General features: G+C 41.1%; 1 protein-coding gene across 1 annotated transcript in view; it reads right to left on the bottom strand.

Moving 5' to 3' along the window:
- dpyda (dihydropyrimidine dehydrogenase a) overlaps positions 1 to 19,247 on the bottom strand; it is a 244,741-nt gene that overhangs the window by 82,094 nt on the left and 143,400 nt on the right. Inside the window, exons 14-16 of the mRNA XM_031796432.1 lie at positions 17,514 to 17,678; positions 14,049 to 14,117; positions 1,632 to 1,715 (exon numbers count right to left, since the gene is read on the bottom strand). Coding sequence (XP_031652292.1) covers positions 1,632 to 1,715; positions 14,049 to 14,117; positions 17,514 to 17,678 — 318 coding nt within the window. The remainder of the gene's footprint in view (positions 1 to 1,631; positions 1,716 to 14,048; positions 14,118 to 17,513; positions 17,679 to 19,247) is intronic.

Genomic DNA, 19,247 nt, shown 5'->3' with positions numbered 1-19,247 from the left:
ATCCCAATACCATCAGCGTACGGAATATCAGTCTTCAGATAGTATAGTATACTCAAACGCTTTGACATATTTTTCACCCCGTTAAGTCAGAACAGCCTGCCTGCCATGCTGTAAACTGATGAGGGTTAGTATTAACCTCCTGAGCGGAGAGGTGTGATACTCTGTGATATCCTGGCTTTTAAAAAGGCCCCTTCCGTCCTCCTCCAGAGCAGCACTACTCTGCGTTTTAATGACCTTGTTTTAACGTTAAGACATGGTGGTGTTAGAGAGTCAGGTAGGTAGAGTAGAGAGTCCTGTTACTGACTTGACCACCGCACCGCCGGGCTACGAGCAGTTAGATGACAGGCCGTGTCACACATGTTCAAGTCAAAAGCACAACTGACCCTCACAGAGAGACAGGCTAATGTGTAAACATTTAGATAGGCTGCTAGCAAAAGAAGGTTCTCACATATCGTCTTAAACGGTGAGTTTAGACAGTGTGAGGGAATGTGTGTGGTCGTCGACCGGTGGACAACATGGTGTACGGTTGGGGTTAAGAGCAGAAGAAAAATAATAAAAGAAGCAATGTCCGTAAAAAAAATTTAAGATAAAAAGAGCAGTAACGAGTCAAACAGCCAAAGGCTTATTTAAACTGACATTATATTCCCTGGTGACTGATCTGCCCATCCCATCTCATATTGCACACTGATGACATGCATCAAGCAAACAAATAGAAGTGTTGACTACAGTCACATGCTCGAACCGTTTAACCAAACGCTACATTAAACTCAGACAATGCAGCATCTCATTTGAGAGAAGCCAAGTCAAGGATTGCCCCGTATGGATTATTACAATCATTAAATGTTTCAACTAAATGTGAAATTATAGAAAGATGTGTATTTTAGGAGGGCGCTGATGAGACATCGACGCTCCATTGGAGTGGAGTCAGTCTCCATTAAACCAGAATAAAAGCTCCAAGCCACTCCTTCAGTGGTTTTCATTGCCTGTGTCCCACCTCGTACCAGATCACGCACCCCCTTTTACTCCTCCTACACTGGGAAAAGCACCCAAGTGGATAGCTCCACCTTCGAGTCTGATTCGACACACCCTGAATATAAATCACTCTCACACTGAGATATTCAGACAGTCATAGAGCTACAGCTACTCACTCAGAAAATCTTCTCAAATCAGCCATGTTGAACTACCTCCACACTGCCGATGTAATGAACTACTGATATGATGAATGCTATTTATCAGTCACCACCATGGCGTCGTACAGTAGGAGTCAGTAGCAGAGCAACAGAGAGGAGTTGTTGACTCCGCTCAGCTGTAGTGGTAGAACAGTGGTTTCTCCGTGACAGAGCAGAGTCCATTAGAAAGCAGACTGTCTGGTGTATCTGACAGTGTGATCATTCAATTTTATAAGAGCTGTATCTAACCAGATGTTCACAAAAATAGGTGTGTAGTCGATACTTCAACTTGTAGTCAAGTGCAGTCTGAGTCTGAAGTCTGCACTGAGGCTTACAGTAGTTGAGAAGTCAGTGAGGCGTGCACTATGGCAACGTCAGTAGTAGAGTTGAGTCTTCAGTCAGTCAGTCAGCCAAAAAGGTGTTTGTTCACAGAGGCACACAGTAGTTGAGCTGAGGGCTTACCTGCCCACAGGCCAGTCCCATGCCCCTCTCCCCCATACCATGTGGGCAAGACAGATTCAACTCCAAGGCATCAGCTCCTGAGGCCTGTTGAAAGAATAACACAGGCAGAACAAGATCGTTATCACAAGCTTTTTTTGTTTGTTTTGTTTATACAAATGATCACCATGAACACATTTGAATTAAATGGAAGATGCCATCACCTTTCCTTTTTTGGGGAAAAACCAAGAGCTACAATATTATTCACGTGCATTTGATTTGTTGTTCATGTCAAAAATCTGGGCAGATTTCATACCCCAAAATGTTCTCCCACGAATTCAGTTAAGGGATGGATCTTTTAACAATTCATTCACTTGCGTGCATTTCCGTGTTACACCATGTCGGATTGATATTCCATTTATTTACGCACCAACACCACAGCATGAAGTGGATGCGGATTTGCAGATGTACTGAAGATGCACACACACTGTACATTTACCGAAATGCAATTCAATGCAAAACAATGGAGACTGGAAAAAGAGGGCCCTAAAATAGATGAGACAAATTATAACTGTTTCGCATGGATCGGCATCAGATGACACTGTAACATGGACTGGTGGAGAGAGAGAGAGAGAGAGAGAGAGAGAGAGAGAGAGAGAGAGAGAGAGAGACTAGAGCGTAGAGTGAGCGCATCGAGAGAAGAGCGGCGCGAGAGAAGCAACGGCTGAGCCGGAAAGGCATCTGACAGGCAATTACGTTTCCGTGGGGGCTTTAAAACACATCACAAGAGGGATTTAAACAATTACAAACAGCTCCACAAACCTGCCAGAGAGTCTCCAGCTGCGGATTTATGATTTGGCCTCAGACTGACAACCATTAGAGAGAGAGAAAAGAATAATAAGCATTTTAGCCTTACAAAGTGCACATTTCATGGTCAATTGAGGCCCAAACGCAGTCACAACATGGTCATAATGCATCGGGATCCCCAAAGCCAATTATCAATCATGTTTAATTTCACCCTTCTTCCTTAAGCCCTTCGTGGAGTAAAGGGAGGGGGTGGCGGGCGGATTTATTTTCTTCTATAGTCTTTTTTCCTCGCTCTCTCTCATTTCAGATCATAATAAACTTTGCGATGATATGTGAAGGAAGATGGTTGGGGGAGGTGTTTGATATTGTGGGCTCAGTTTAGAGAGCCAAGGATGAGGCGAGTGTATCATGTACATAACAGAGAACAGAGACTGTGTTAGACATGTCTTCATCCCATCCCCCCCAGCTCAGAGAGAGACAGAAAGAGAGAGAGAGAGAGAGAGAGAGAGAGAGAGAGAGAGAGAGAGAGAGAGAGAGAGAGAGAGACAGAAAGAGAGAGAGAGAAACAGCTAGACAGAGACAGTTTTGTTAATTATCTATTTCACTTGCTTTGACAATGTAAACATGTGTTTCCCATGCCAATAAATCAATTTGAATTGAATTTAAATGAAATTGAGAGAGAGAGACAGAGACAGAGCGAGAGAGAGAGAGAGAGAGAGAGAGCGAGAAAGAGAACATCCCTCTCCTCTCATCTCTGATCGGCTGTCTGCTCCAGGTTGCTGTGTCTGTCAGGCCGAGTGTGATGCATTCAATCGGATAGTTTTCTGTACCTTCCCCTCATGAATATCAGGAAGTGTAGGTGTTGGTCTCCATCTGAATCATACCAAGTTTTCCATGGAAATCCAACATGGACCTAGTTAGCTTTGTTCAGTTCGAGAGATGCGAGCACCAAATTATGTAGACACGCCCAAATGTGCATAGCTTACCCCAGGCTTATCCACACAACATATTTAGGCAACGCGCATGTGCAAAATATGAAATCAGCTCAATGCAACGTACGAAGCTAGGCAAAGCAGCGAGGCATATGCTGACCCTGTCCATTAACAGTGACTGGAGTCAGGAACGTGAGTCAACGATCTGAACGGACGGGAAGGAAGGCATGAAAACCCAGGCGCCTTTCCTGAGATTTGGATCCAGTTTTAGCAAATGTTGATATTTTTTAGCATACAAAACACCAGAATCATTGAGGAAAAACATGAAATAACAAAAAAGACTGAACATTTGTCTACACTGCCTACTCTGACCGCACATCACTGATCATTTAGAACCATTATGAGGGACAGTGCAGTACCATATTAGGACCTGCATTTTAGGGGTGCATACAAACACACACACACACAAACACACACAACAGAAAGAAACATGGAGAAAAGGGACGACACTGTCAAAGCTGTAAGCATCTGAAACCTGTCAAATCACACACACACAGGCATGCACACGCACACGCACACACACACAGGCACGCACACACACAGGCACGCACACACACACACACACAAAGAGAGAGAGAGACTGTATCATAGACTGAAGTATAGATACACTTGAACCCAATTATGAATTAGGCTCTACTCCAGCTGTATAAATTGTAAACGCGCAATGTATGAAGCAGGCCATGCGCATAGGAAATAAAGGCCAAGCATTGCATTAATATTTATATACTTTGTCCCAGGGGCAATAAGGCCTTGGTCAAAAGTAGTGCACTATTAAGGGAATTGGGTGCCATATGGGACAGGTACTGTACATAGGGATCATGATCCAGGAGAGACCAGGAAGCAGAGAGGAGAGCTTCTAGAGGTTGAACGATACGCTCCATAACCAAGCCAGAGGCCCCAACTTGATAAGGGAAACATAACCTAGCACCGTCACAGACTCTAGAGCATCAATGTTGGTGTGATCTCCTCGGGTATTACAAACAAGATATGAGCCATAAAAGTGCCTTAAGGACAGATACAGTCTATCTGTCTGTCGGTCTTTCTGTCACCACAAATGGACAAGCAGACTAAAAAAATGCATTTCTCGTGGCACCCTGAATGAAGTAATAGTTGTAGAAAATATATACAATACCGGTCAAAAGTTTTAGAACACCTACTCTTTCAAGGGTTTCTTCATTTTACTATTTTCTACATTGCAGAATAATAGTGAAGACATCAAAACTATGAAATAACACATATGGAATCAAGCAGTAACCAAAAAATAATATTTTATATTTCAAATAGCCACCCTTCACTTTGATGACAGCTTTGCAGATTCTTGGCATTCTCTCAACAAGATTCATGAGGTAGTCACATGGAATGCATTTCAATTAACAGGTGTGCCTTCTTAAAAGTGAATTTGTGGAATTTCTTTCCTTCTTAATGTGTTTGAGCCAATCAGTTGTGCTGTGACAAGGTAGGGGTGGTATACAGAAGATAGCCCTATTTGGTAAAAGGCCAAGTCCATATTATGGCAAGAACAGGTCAAATAAGCAAAGAGAAACGACCGTCCATCATTACTTGAGGACATGAAGGTCAGTCAATCTGGAAAAATTACTTTGAAAGTTTCTTCAAGTGCAGTCGCAAAAACCATCAAGCGCAATGATGAAACTGGCTCATGAGGACCGACACAGGAAAGGAAGACCCAGAGTTACCTCTGCTGCAGAGGATAAATTCATTAGAGTTACCAGCCTCAGAAATTGCAGCCCAAGTAACAGACACATCTCAACATCAACTGTTCAGAAAAGACTGTGAATCAGGCCTTCATGATCGAATTGCTTCAAAGAAACCACCTCCAAAGGACACCAATAAGAAGAAGAGACTTGCTTGGGCCAAGAAACACGAGCAATGGACATTAGAGATTTTTGGTTCTAACCGCCGTGTCTTCGTGAGACGCGGTGTGGGTGAACGGATGATGTACGCATGTGTATTTCGCACCATGAAGCACTGAGGAGGTGTTATGGTGTGGGGGTGCCTTGCTGGTGACATTGTCTGTGATTTATTTAGAATTCAAGGCACACTTAACCAGCATAGCTACCACAGCATTCTGCAGCGATACACCATCCTATCTGTTTTGGGCTTAGTGGGACTATCATTTCTTTTTCAACAGGGTCATTACCCAACACACCTCCAGGCTTTGTAAGGGCTATTTGACCAAGAAGGAGAGTGATTATATTATAAAAATAAAGCAAACTGGATGGAATATGGGGAAAATTCCCCAAATTCTTTTAACATTTTCAACATAGAAATGCTACCAAATATGTTTTATTGAAACTTTTTTTTACAAATGATGAAGTCACTCATTGAAGTAAAGTACTTTAAGAATATTTTTTCGTTTCAGTCTCCTCCATCTCCACTAACCAAAGCTAATGTTATGGATTTTTTCCCTATTAATAATGTAAAATTAACATCTGTACAGAAAGACTCATGTGAAGGCCAAATTACACAGGAGGAACTTCTTGATGGATTAAAGCCTTTAATTCCAGGAAAACTCCAGGACTGGATGGCATACCAGAGGAGTTATACCAAACCTTTTTGATATACACAGAGGACTGTTATTAGCATGTTTTAACCACTCCTATATAAATGGTATATTATCTGACACTCAACAAGAAGGTCTGATATCATTATTACTGAAACAGGATCCAAGTGGTATTCATAAAGATCCAGGCCATTAAAAAAATTGGAAGCCTCATACACTTCAGTGTTGTGATGCAGAAATTCTAGCAAAATGCTTGGCACATAGAATTAAAAAGGTATTGTCAGATATTATTCATCCTAATCAGACAGGTTTTTTACATGGACGGTACATTGGAGATAATATAAGACAAGTACTGGAAACAATAGAATACTATGAAACATCAGGGAAACCAGGCCTGGTTTTCATAGCTGACTTTGAAAAGGCTTTTGATAAAGTATGACTGGAGTTAATACCTGGAATATTTCAATTTTGTAGAATCTCTTATAAAATGGGTTAAAGTTATGTATAGTAACCCTAGGTGTAAAATAGTAAATAATGGCTACATCTCAGAAAGTTTTAAACTGTCAAGAGGAGTAAAACAGGGTTGTCCACTGTTGGCATATCTATTTATTATTGCCATCAAAATGTTAGCTGTTAAAATGAGATCCAACAATAATATTAAGGGATTAGAAATCCATGGCTTTAAAACAAGGAGTCATTGTACGCTGATGATTGATGTTTTCTTTTAAATCCACAATTAGATTCCCTCCACAGTCTCATAGAGAATCTAGATACTTTTTCTAACCTCCATGTATTAAAACCAAATTATGACAAGTGTACTAAATTACATATTGGATCACTAAAAAATTCTACTTTTACATTACTGTGTAGTTTACCAATAAAATGATCTGACGAGGATGTGGACATAGTCAGTATACATATCCAGAAAGAAAGAAATGATCTCACTCCAATAAATTTTAATAGAAAGTTAGCAAAAATAGATAAGTTCTTGCTACAATGGAAAGGAAAATACCGGGTTTTATTTGTGGAAAAATCACCTTGATTAACTCCTTAGTCATATCAGTTTACCTATTTGCTTATGGTCTTGCCTACACCTAGTGACCTGCTTTTTAAATTATATGAAGAAAAAAGATTCAATTTTATTTGGAATGGCAAGCCAGACAATTAAAAGGCCCTATTTATATAATGAATGTGAATCCGGAGGGCAGAAATGATTAACTATTAAAGCATTAGACCTCTCACTAATGGCATCAGTCATACAAAAATTATACTTAAATCCAAAATGGTTCTCTAGTAAATTAGTAAGAATGTTCAAGAATGGCCTTTTCCCCTTTATTCAGATTACAACTGCTCACTTTCGGGTTATTTGAAAACGAAATAATCTCCAAGATATTGTTATTTTTTAAACAAGCCATAGAAAGTTGGTTGCAATTTCAGTTTAATCCACCAGAAAAGACAGAACAAATAATACAACAAATATTGTGGTTTAACTCAAATATACTAATAAATGTAAAAAATAAATGTAAAAAAATGACATCATAAATAGGACTGGTGGAGCTATGTCACACATGCTGCTAACACAAACATGGAAAAGTCTGTTCTACACAAAAATTACAACCAACTAATTACAGCATTACCACAAAAATGGAAAGGGCAAGTGGAAAGGGTAAAAATTGCATATAAATTGCAAAATAGTTGGTTAGAGATTTTCAACGTACCAATTCCATGACGCCGGATTCAAAACTTCGAATTGTTCAATTTAAATTATTATACAAAATTCTTGCAACCAAAATAATGCTATATATATATATATGCTCAAAAAAATAAAGGGATCACTTAAACAACACAATGTAACTCCAAGTCAATCACACTTCTGTGAAATCAAACTGTCCACCCAGCAGCAGGACCGCTACCTCCGCCTTTGTGCAAGGAGGAGCAGGAGGAGCACTGCCAGAGCCCTGCAAAATGACCTCCAGCAGGCCACAAATGTGCATGTGTCTGCTCAAACGGTCAGAAACAGACTCCATGAGGGTGGTATGAGGGCCCGACGTCCACAGGTGAGGGTTGTGCTTACAGCCAAACACCGTGCAGGACGATTGGCATTTGCCAGAGAACACCAAGATTGGCAAATTCGCCACTGGCGCCCTGTGCTCTTCACAGATGAAAGCAGGTTCACACTGAGCACATGTGACAGACGTGACAGTTTGGAGACGCCGTGGAGAACGTTCTGCTGCCTGCAACATCCTCCAGCATGACCGGTTTGGCGGTGGGTCAGTCATGGGGGGCCGCACAGCCCTCCATGTGCTCGCCAGAGGTAGCCTGACTGCCGTTAGGTACCGAGATGAGATCCTCAGACCCCTTGTGAGACCTTATGCTGGTGCGGTTGGCCCTGGGTTCCTCCAAATGCAAGACAATGCTAGACCTCATGTGGCTGGAGTGTGTCAGCAGTTCCTGCAAGAGGAAGGTATTGATGCTATGGACTGGCCCGCCCGTTCCCCAGACCTGAATCCAATTGAGCACATCTGGGGCATCATGTCTCGCTCCATCCACCAACGCCACGTTGCACCACAGACTGTCCAGAAGTTGGTGGATGCTTTAGTCCAGGTCTGGGAGGAGATCCCAGACCTGGGCATGCTCATCAGGAGCATGCCCAGGCGTTGTAGGGAGGTCATACAGGCATGTGGAGGCCACACACACTACTGAGCCTCATTTTGAATTGTTTTAAGGACATTACATCAAAGTTGGATGGTTAGTGTGGTTTTCCACTTTAATTTAGAGTGTGACTCCAAATCCAGACCTCCATGGGTTGATAAATTTGATTTCCATTGATAATTTGTGTGTGAATTTGTTGTCAGCACATTCAACTATGTAAAGAAAAAAGTATATAATAAGAATGTTTCATTCATTCAGATCTAGGATGTGTTATTTTAGTGTTCCCTTTATTTACTGCGAGGAGGCAGAGTCATTAGTTCATTTATTTTGGTCACAGATCCAGGAATGGCTGAATAATTGCAACATTTACCTAGAACTAACACTGGAGATAGCAATACCGCGTGATTTGAAATCATAGTCAATCGATCAATAACATAATAAATATTTTAGCAAAAATGTTCATCTTTAATTTACAATCTATAGAAACTATGAGAATAGAAAGGTTCAGTACTTTTGTGAAACAGCACAGTTCAAAAATATATGGCAAATAGAAATCCAAAATGATGGTGTTAAGAGATAGATGGGAGGGGTTGAATGGAGCTCAAGGGTGGGACTAATAACAACAAGATAACATATGTAAAACATACAGGGTCTGTAAAATGTGTATAGGTCTGGAGCTTTTGTGAACTAGCACAGTTAGAAGTGGAAATCAAACTAGATGGGCATCAGAAATAGAGGAAGGCCAGGACTAAAAACAAAAAATATATAACTATTGTAAAATAGATTGTGTCTGTAAAATGTGTAAAGTACGTTAAAAAAAGTGTGTATATGTAGGTGTGTGTATGTATGTATATATATGTGTATATGTATGAACGTTTATGTATATATATACAGTTGAAGTCGGAGGTTTACATACAACTTAGGCAAATACATTTAAACTCTGTTTTTCACAATTCCTGACATTTAATCCGAGTAAACATTCCCGTTTTTCAGGTCAGTTAGGATCACCATTTTATTTTAAGAATGTGAAACGTCAGAATAATAGTAGAGAGAATTATTTATTTCAGCTTTTATTTCTCTCATCACATTCCCAGTGGGTCAGAAGTTTACATACACTGAAATATTATTTGGTAGCATTTCATTTAAATTGTTTAACTTGGGTCAAACGTTTTGGGTAGCCTTCTACAAGCTTCCCACAATAAGTTGGGTGAATTTTGGCCCATTCCTCCTGACAGAGCTGGTGTAACTGAGTCAGGTTTGTAGACCTCCTTGCTCGCACATGCTTTTTCAGCCCACACATTTTCTATAGGATTGAGGTCAGGGCTTTGTGATGGCCACTCCAATACCTTGACTTTGAGTTATTAAGCCATTTTGCCATCAACTTTGGAAGTATGCTTGGGGTCATTGTCGATTTGGAAGAACCATTTGCGACCAGGCTTTAACTTCCTGACTGATGTCTTGAGATGTTGTTTCAATATATCCACATCATTTTCCTCCCTCATGATGCCATCTATTTTGTGAAGTGCACCAGTCTCTCCTGCAGCAAAGCACCCTCACAACATGATGCTGCCACCCCTATGCTTCACGGTTGGGATGGTGTTCTTCGGCTTGCAAGCCTCCCCCTTTATACTCCAAACATAATAATGTCCATTATGGCCAAAGAGTTCTATTTTTGTTTCATCAGACCAGAGGACATTTCTCCAAAAAGTATGATCTTTGTCCCCATGTGCAGTTGCAAACGGTATGACGGCTGTGTGGTCCCATGGTGTTTATACTTGCATACTATTGTTTGTACAGATGAACGCGGTACCTTCAGGCATATGGAAATTGCTCCCAAGGATGAACCAGACTTTTTTTTCTGACGACTTGGCTGATTTCTTTTGATTTTCCCATGATGTCAAGTAAAAAGGCACTGAGTTTGAATGTAGGCCTTGAAATACATCCATAGGTACACCTCCAATTGACTCAAATGATGTGGATCAGCGTAACAAAAGCTTCTAAAGCCATGACATCATTTTTTGGAATTTTCCAAGCTGTTTCCAAGCAGTCAACTTAGTGTATGTGAACTTCTGACCCACTGGAATTGGGATACAGTGAATTATAAGTGAAATAATCTGTCTGTAAACAATTGTTGGAAAAATGACTTGTGTCATGCACAAAGTAGATGTCCTAACCGACTTGCCAATGCCCCAAAAATATATGGGGAATTGCAGACAATTGCATTGATGGAAGCAACAATCTATCCGCAATATTAAAGCTGATCCAACCCCTAAAATAAAATAAAATTTAAAAAAGTAGAGTGATGGAGTGCTGCATCAGATGACCTGGCCTCCACAATCCCCCGACCTCAACCAAATTGAGATAGTTTTCGATATGTGAAGGAAAAGCAGCCAACAAGTGCTCAGCATATGTGAGAACTCCTTCAAGACTGTTGGAAAGACTGAAGCTTCATTCCAGGTGAAGCAGGTTGAAAGCATGCCAAGAGTGTGCAAAGCTGTCATCAAGGCAAAAAGTGGCTATTCTAAGAATCCAAAATATTTTTTGGGTTACTACATGATTCCATGTGTTACATTTTATAGTTTTGATGTCTTCACTATTATTCTACAATGTATAAAATAGTACAAATAAAGAAAAACCTTTCTAAAACTTTTGAAAGGTAGTGTATATATAATAATAATAGATAAGCAGCCCCTAAATCATTTTCTGTTTGTAATTGAAAAATTCTGACAACTGGGCAATGTAAAATACAAATATTTAGGAAAAGTCAGGGAAGGAGCAGGACGTTGCCTACCAAATGGCAGATCTATTTTAATTTCAAAATCCAACGGCAGTGGGCGTCGGCTTTGGCAGTTCTAATGTTAAGGCGTTCATAGACCATCACCATCAATGTTTCAATTTTTTCTTCTCTTATCTGTTTTGTATTGAATTGAATAAAATAGGAATGTCTCACAGTAAGAATTTTACTTTAGGAATTGTAGCCTCTAGCACATGGCTATGATGCAACCTTTCCTCTCCAAAGCTGGGAATTTTTAAATGAGAAACGAAAAGGGGAAAAAATAGGAAAGTTGACTGAACTGGAGTGACAGTTGAAAGTAGGGAAATGTTTCACTTCAGATTGACACTTCAGTAAGGAGGAGGGCGAGGAAGAAAAAAACGACTTTTAAGTAGTACCCTTAGGCAAGGAACAGTGTTAAGTGTTCTCTTACAGATTTCAAAGTGGAAATGAATGGTTGACTTTCCTTGAAAACGGAGTTGCCATAGCAACACAGCTTTTATTTCATATTTCCACTGCTACAGGTAGTTAAATAGACGCACAATAGATGTGATGAAGAAGAATAAAAGAGTGGTTCTAGCGCTTCTTCCTCCTGAGGTGTGTTGCTGCCGAACCTGGACCATTCACCAAAACGAACCCCTTCTCTTTCCAACCTCCCAATTTAGGCTATATCCCCCTACTGCTCCCATCTGTGCTGGTGTTGCAACAAGGGGTTTTCACAGAAGGAAAATAAGATGAAATATTCCCCATGTAAAGTCATGGCTAGAGGGCATCTTTAAACCCTTCGGACCTCTCAGGGTTCTCCTGCGGAGAAGTGTGTAGGGATCTGGCCTTGGTACAATGGGTGGAGGAGGGTTCAAATCCTATGTGCAATATCACAGACATAGTCCTAGCCAAGGTACTTATCCTGCATAGCTGGTTTCACTGGGTTATCCTCAATCCTATTTTATGACTGTATAAATTCTTCATGGATAAGGAGGCATGCTAAGTGAATAACTATGATAATAATATTCTTAAAGTGAGACGAGGAGGGAGGGTTTATTAAGGGAGGGAGAAAGGAAGGAAAATAAAATTGCATACCACATACTTTAAATCAAATATATTCTAGGAGATGTGATGGTGATGATGATGGTTGGGGAGGTGGGGATGGAGGGGGAAGCCTGACAGGTTGTTTTAAATGAGGTAGGAGAGAGAGTGGCGCATCAATGAAATCAATAGCGGCATTAACACATTGAGCTGTTAAACCTGTTTGCATTCTGACATTTTCCTTTAGCACAATTAAGCGGTTGAGATATGCGAGTCAACTCTGATTAGCTGAGCAGTTGCTAAACCTGACGTAACCATGGTATGCCTACGCCTAGCTACCTCAGTTTATCTCAGGGGTCTTTCACACCAAATTGTTTTGGAGCGGTTTCTCCAAACTCTGGTGTGTTTACCCCCTTAGTTTGGTTCGTTTAGACTGGTGTGAACACTCTATGTACACTCAGGCACGCACCAAACAATGCCCTGTGGTTCACTCAAAAAGGGTGGTCTCAGTCCGTTATCATTCATACCGTGGTACAGTTCGCTGCAGGTGTGAACGCAGTCCGAACCAAACACAGGAAAGGAACCAGAGGCGAGCAGAATTTTGGGCTGTTTGAATGTGAGCATTTGATAAAATGCACGCATTATCATAACTTGATATCTCTGAAACATTTTGTGAGTAGCAGCTAATTTCTGAACGCATCCTATGCATATTAGGGGAGACCAGGGATGTACATGTAGGCTAATTAATATTCAATGCACGTTTCAGTTAGAGCGGCTGTCTCACCGTTTTCCTCCCGCATGTTGTTGGAAGACCAAAGCGAAATATGATGATTGGGACACACAAGTGATGCTCCATGAGGATCATAGATGTATGAAACTAATGGTTGCATGAGAACATCACTTTCTTTAGGCATTTCAGTTCGTTTAACATTTGGCAAATGTGAAACCACCCGGGCCCCCCCCCCCCCCATACACTGTCACAAATAAACAAACTGTGATTGGAACTATAGCTCAGAACTGTGTGTGACAACGCCCTGAAACATAAAAGAGAACACTGCTAGATCAGAAACCCCACAGCCATGTAGCACATGTTTGAAACACCTTGTCCTTGTCAGTGTCAGTGTTTGATGCGATCAGGGACGTGTTTAAGAAGCTTTGGGAGGGGAATGGGGGAAGAGGGAGGGTAGAGGGGAAGGGGGGAGAGTTGGAGCACTCCAACCTCACATATGGGTGAGCCTGAAGATGTCTGGCCTGTAAAAGCTTCCATATCCACCCCCCCCCCCCTCCTTTCCCTCCCTCCCTCCCTCCATCATTGTTTCACTCCCACAGTGTCATCTGTCTCCGTGCTTACAGCCACTTGGCAGCCTACCACAGGTTTAGGGCAGATAAACATTTAACTAAATGTTGCACCCACTCCAAATCCAGGATTACATCCCTCTCATTCAATATTTGGGGTGTTTAAACACTTGCAGTGGATGTGGCTTTCTGCCTGGTCTGAAGATCTAAATCAAATTCCACAAATATAACCCAAGTGAGGGACACAGAGAAAGAAGCTGTGCTAGTCGTGACAATTCTAAACATGTCAGTACCGGAAATAATGTTATAACCATTCCTGGCCAGCATTTAGGTGTTTACATTCGAAGAATGAAATCAACATTGCTTAGACCTACCTCTGCCATCTTGGCAAGCTCTGTCCAGTCAGCTTTGTTGTAGCTGCACATTATACTGGAGATAATGACCTAGAGAAAGAGAGAAGAATCATATAACACTGAGTGATAAATCCATTGCGGCTCAAACTAAAAGTTTCATTTCAACACATTAGAAAACAGATCTGAGAGGAGCAGCCATTATCCTATCTTTAAGAAGCACCGGCATTGTCCTCCCTCAGTCACAAAATCAATATTTATAATTTTATAAGATCAGGACAAATCCAGTGTGTTTGCCAGCGTTATTAAAACAATAAAAACACCAGAGAGAGGTACAGATGTAGGATCTTCATTTGAGTCCGTTTGCTACGGCAGGAAAATGATCCTGCAGGGAAAGGAAATATGGATTATTATGATACATTTTTGCTTGGGAAAATCAAGTCTGAAATTTAAAAGTGGAAATTACAAACTTCAGAAGCCTTTTTAAACCTTAGATACACTACAAGTATAAAATGTCCCACATTTCAGGAAAGTTCTCTTGCAACAGGGAGATCAAATTAAGATCCTACACATGTATTTGCAGGAGGCTCTGAGTGGATTAGACTAGGTCTCTCTCCTCCAGACATACAATAAGCCCTCTATAAAACAGGTTATATAGGCCCCTGCTTCTTAATATTGCCTCCCGGTTTTAAGTAATCACAGAAATAAAAAGGACCATGATGTATAGACATGATGCTGAGGATCCCCGATGGGTCCAATCCACAAAGAGGTAAGAGCTACTACCCCCATTGGCTGGGAGGCAGAGGACGTCGTCTGGAGATATTGAGGAACATTATTTCTGACCACATATATCTGATGTGCCTGCTTTGTGTTATAACTGTCTGGAAACTGTGTGTGTTCATGGTCAGCTTATTGTATGTCTATACAGAGAAAAACACAGAAAGAAGGTTACATCTCTGTGGAATTAGATCACACTACAACTTTCCTTCTGTATCAACATTATAAAGGAATTCAAAGTAAACACTGATGCTAAGTAGCTATTAATCAAGTACTGTGACTGCCTTGTACAGCTTCCTCTCTTCTTGTCATGATATTAACTGTTAAACTATGTTATTGTACTACGTATTACAAAGTTGTAAAAGACAGTTAATGTTACTCGTTCCAACAGCAGGCCTTCTAAAAGAGTTAGGATCCAGGGGAGGACATTAAACAGAAAGGCTGAACCCCCTCCAGCAACAAATATCTAGTAGATATACATCTCCTTCTAGCCAGGTACAGCATGAAGGTTCCTCAATCCACCACAGCAGACAGACACACACCAAGACGCAACTCCAGCCCTGCTGTGGTTTAATGAAGGTTTAAATAGACCTAGATTTAACTGTGCAAATAAAGTGAAAGCTCCCCTTGACTCCATGACATTTACAATGGCCAATATGCAGGCCCTGCTTGACATATTAGTCATATTGGAGCTTTCTGTTTTCAGGAATATTAGACTTTCATAGGTGATGTTATGAGAGGGTACGCCGTCTCGGCTTAGCTAGTTTCTCGTCGTGTGGCTCGAGAAACTGTAACTACAGATGAAACACATAAAATGGAGATGGTAAAACAGAGCAAAATGTACCATTATACTGAATAGTTGTCCTTGATGTTGTTTGGTATCTCAACGGCTATGGCACTGGTGGTGTGTGTCTCTCTCTCTCTCAACAACACAGTACCAAAGGCACTGCTCGGTCTAAACAAGTTACATCCACTGCAAACCCTCTGATGCTGTGTGAATGTGTGTGTTTGAATATGCGCGTGCATGCATGTGTCCATGCGCATCTTTGTATGTGTGTGAGAGGATCATCTTGTTATTATCAGCTCAACCACAGAGCCCTGAGCTATACACTACAGAAATGACTTCTTCTTCCCCATTACCGCTAACAACACCATGGTATCCATGGAGATACCGGACATCACCTGGAAACTGTCACCTAGAGCCGAATCAGCCGATAGCCCACGGGAAAATGTGCGACAATTTTCGCTCCCTTCCCCCTCTCCTTAACTCCACTCTATTAGCACCACTAGGGATAATGAGAACACATTTGGCACTTGGTGGACGGCACCTCAATCGGGGCTATTTGTCCAGACTGCTCTGACCTAAAAAGCTAGGTGCTATTGGGGTAATTGGAAGGGCAAATAGGCCAGTATTTCCTTTGGTGCACTGTTTGTCAGAAAAAGAAAAAAAAGTACTCTGTCTGTGTGCTTTACAGGTCATGGTACAGTTTGAGAGAGAGCTCAGTCTGGTCACGCACACACACTGGCATAGCACCCCCCATGCTCCTTTGTGTTCCAATGAAACATATCCCAGAAGCGCTAATTTACAGGGAAACACGGAGCTCGGTGCTTTGTCCTGCTTCATTCTGGATCTGTGAAAGGGCTAGGGAGGAGAAACACACTATGACTGATCTAAAAACCACAAGAGGCATTTCACACTGTCTTTTTTCATCCACCTAACAATAGCTGTTGAAGCGAATGCAGGGCATCAGTGACATTATTCCTCTCAGACTTTCATTAACAATGGTCAGGGGAACATCAATGAATCCTTTGATACTGTACATCTGGAGTTTCCAAAAGTTGGGAGAACAAACTCTTAGAAATTAACAAATTACCCAGCAAACACGGAACGTTCTCAGGACATTAGGCAACGTTCCCATTAGGTCCCTTTAAGGGTATTTGTGAGAAGTTCTGTTAATTGGAACATTAACACATGACGTTAACCTCGGGACCATAAAAGGATGTTCAGTACAGGTCCCGGTTTGGTCACAGTATCATGTTATTATAAGGTATTTTATGAAAATATACCTATTTGGTCCCGATAGGAAGTTATATATGGTACATTCATACTAGTCTTCAGGACATTGCATGATGGTCCAAAGGAAACGTCCCTGCAAACAAAAATGAGTCGTATGGACGTCCCCGGGGACGTCACAAAATGGTTGCCTAAAGTGGTCAGGTCGTTGTGTCATCCCCTGGAAGTTTAGTCTAGTTCCCAGTTTGTTCTGTCCCTAAGGATGTTTTCAGGATGTTTTCGGGCTGTTGTGTCATGATCCCCTGGAGGACCATGAAACAAAGTTCTGAAATGGGGACATCCCCAGAACAAACCGGGAACTAAACAGAACCTTCAGGTTACAATGACAACGTCCCAAGAACATCCTAAAAATGTCCATAGGACCATGACACAACGTCCTCATGACTTAAGCCAACCATTTCGTGACGTCCAGGGACGTCCTAATGACCAATTTTTGTTTGCAGGGAATAGGCATGTTGTCATTGCAGTATCCAGCATAAACAAAGCAATACATTGCAACCCCTTGAACGAATGGCACTCCATTCTGCTGTTTCAATACAAGCTCATTAGACAGATATACTGTGGGAGTGTGTCCCAAATGGCATCCTAGTGCCTATAGTCCACTTCTTTTGATCAAGGCCCATAGGGCAGTAACTTACCTTGTTGGGGAAGTCAGCTTTGAGCTCGGTAACACTCTGGCACCAGTAGGCTGCAGTCTTCTCACTGATCAGCTCGATATTGAGGAAGGAGCTCTGTCCCGGACCGAACATGGGGCCTGAGGTCGTCCCACGCACGATGCGGGGAGACACGTTGGTCACCAAGTCCTATACGGAACAAGAGAGCAACAAAACATCATTATAGTGCTTATATAGAGTAAAACCATTAAGTGCACTTCAAAAGTGAACAAAAGCTAAGGAACAAGAAAGCAACACAACAATGTTATAAAGTAAACCCTTTTTTAGTGCACCCCCAAGTGACTAAAACCTAGGGAACAAGAAAGCAAGACAATGATGTTAAAGTGGTTGTAATATTATCGTCAACTAATTTTATTCAGTAGCACTCTTCAGATGAGACCTTTTCTATTTCTGCAGGCCATTTCAAAGTGGCTCTGTTAAATATATGTAATTACCTACAAGTACAGTTTCATAAATCTACAGCGGTAGGAGTAAATATCCGAGCAGTCCTAGCTTTTACTTCAGTTGTTCAATGGATCTCTTCCAAGGCGCTGGAAGACCTGTTACCAGTCATACGTTCTAAATTCATATTTGTTTCCTGTAAAACACCATAAGAAAAGACAATTACAGTAATATTTTATAAAAATACATGACGCAAACTCAATAATGTTATTTCTTTTTTTTCATCCCAGGGTGCTTTGTGGTCTGAACTAACTTCATCTTTAATCAGATACTGACCGGAGCAACTCTTTAGAAATACAGCCCAGATGATGAAGTGCCGTCAACACTGAGAGAAAAGCTTTTACGTGACAAAATAAAGGAATGAATTCATCAACTTGAAATGATTTAATAATATATCTCAGTAGGCAGCTCTGTCTCTCTCTCTTGTTCCGTCTCTCTCCCTCTCTCTCTCTTTCTGTGTGTTTTATGCAGCATAAGGTTGTCTTTTTTTGCTGAATGAGTACTTTGAGATCCCTCACCCCTTCAGAAGTCTCTCTCTCTCTCTCTCTCTCTCTGATAGATTTACCCTCCACGCGACAGAAACATACATCAAACCTGGCAATGGTTCATGGACAAAAAAAATCTGCCAAACGGCCATAATGTCCAGCAGTAATTACATTCCTGTGAAGGGGAACAAGGGAAGAGAAAAGGAACAGCATTTTTGTGAAGTCCTCCCCTGGAAGTGTAATCAGAGTGCAGTATACATCACATCCAAGCCTGAGCCAGTCCAGGCCAGGGGAGGCAGCTGGCAGCTTACACCAAGCTAATGCGTTGACCAACCTGCTGATGGCTTTGGCACATCTCAAAACACATACAAGTACTACAAATAGAAGGTCACTATGTGTAGAACAACAAACAGTTGGCCTTCAGTGTACAGCATTAGGGGAAAAGGTACAGTGCAGGTCCTGTACAGTAGCTAGCTTGTTTGGTTTGCATTGTGTTGCAACTTGCACTGTATATTGACCTCATACTTGGCCTTTTGAGGACATAACTTATTGTGTTTATTACTGTGCAGAATAAACTGGGTAAAATTGTAATTAATAGCTTGATTAAATCTAAAGTTGAATTGACATTATATTTAATATTACACATATTATTTTCCTAATTAACTCATGCCAATTAAAGTAACCATTAACGAATCTGAATTAATTTACATATATATTTAGGGAACAACCTTAATGCAAACAATTAAGATAATAGCATGGTAACTTAATTTCA

This window comes from Oncorhynchus kisutch, linkage group LG18, assembly GCF_002021735.2.
Source record: "Oncorhynchus kisutch isolate 150728-3 linkage group LG18, Okis_V2, whole genome shotgun sequence".
NCBI classification, from domain to species: Eukaryota; Metazoa; Chordata; class Actinopteri; order Salmoniformes; family Salmonidae; genus Oncorhynchus; species Oncorhynchus kisutch.
Note: the sequence above shows the minus strand (reverse complement) of the source record. Positions and strands in the feature narration are given on the sequence as shown.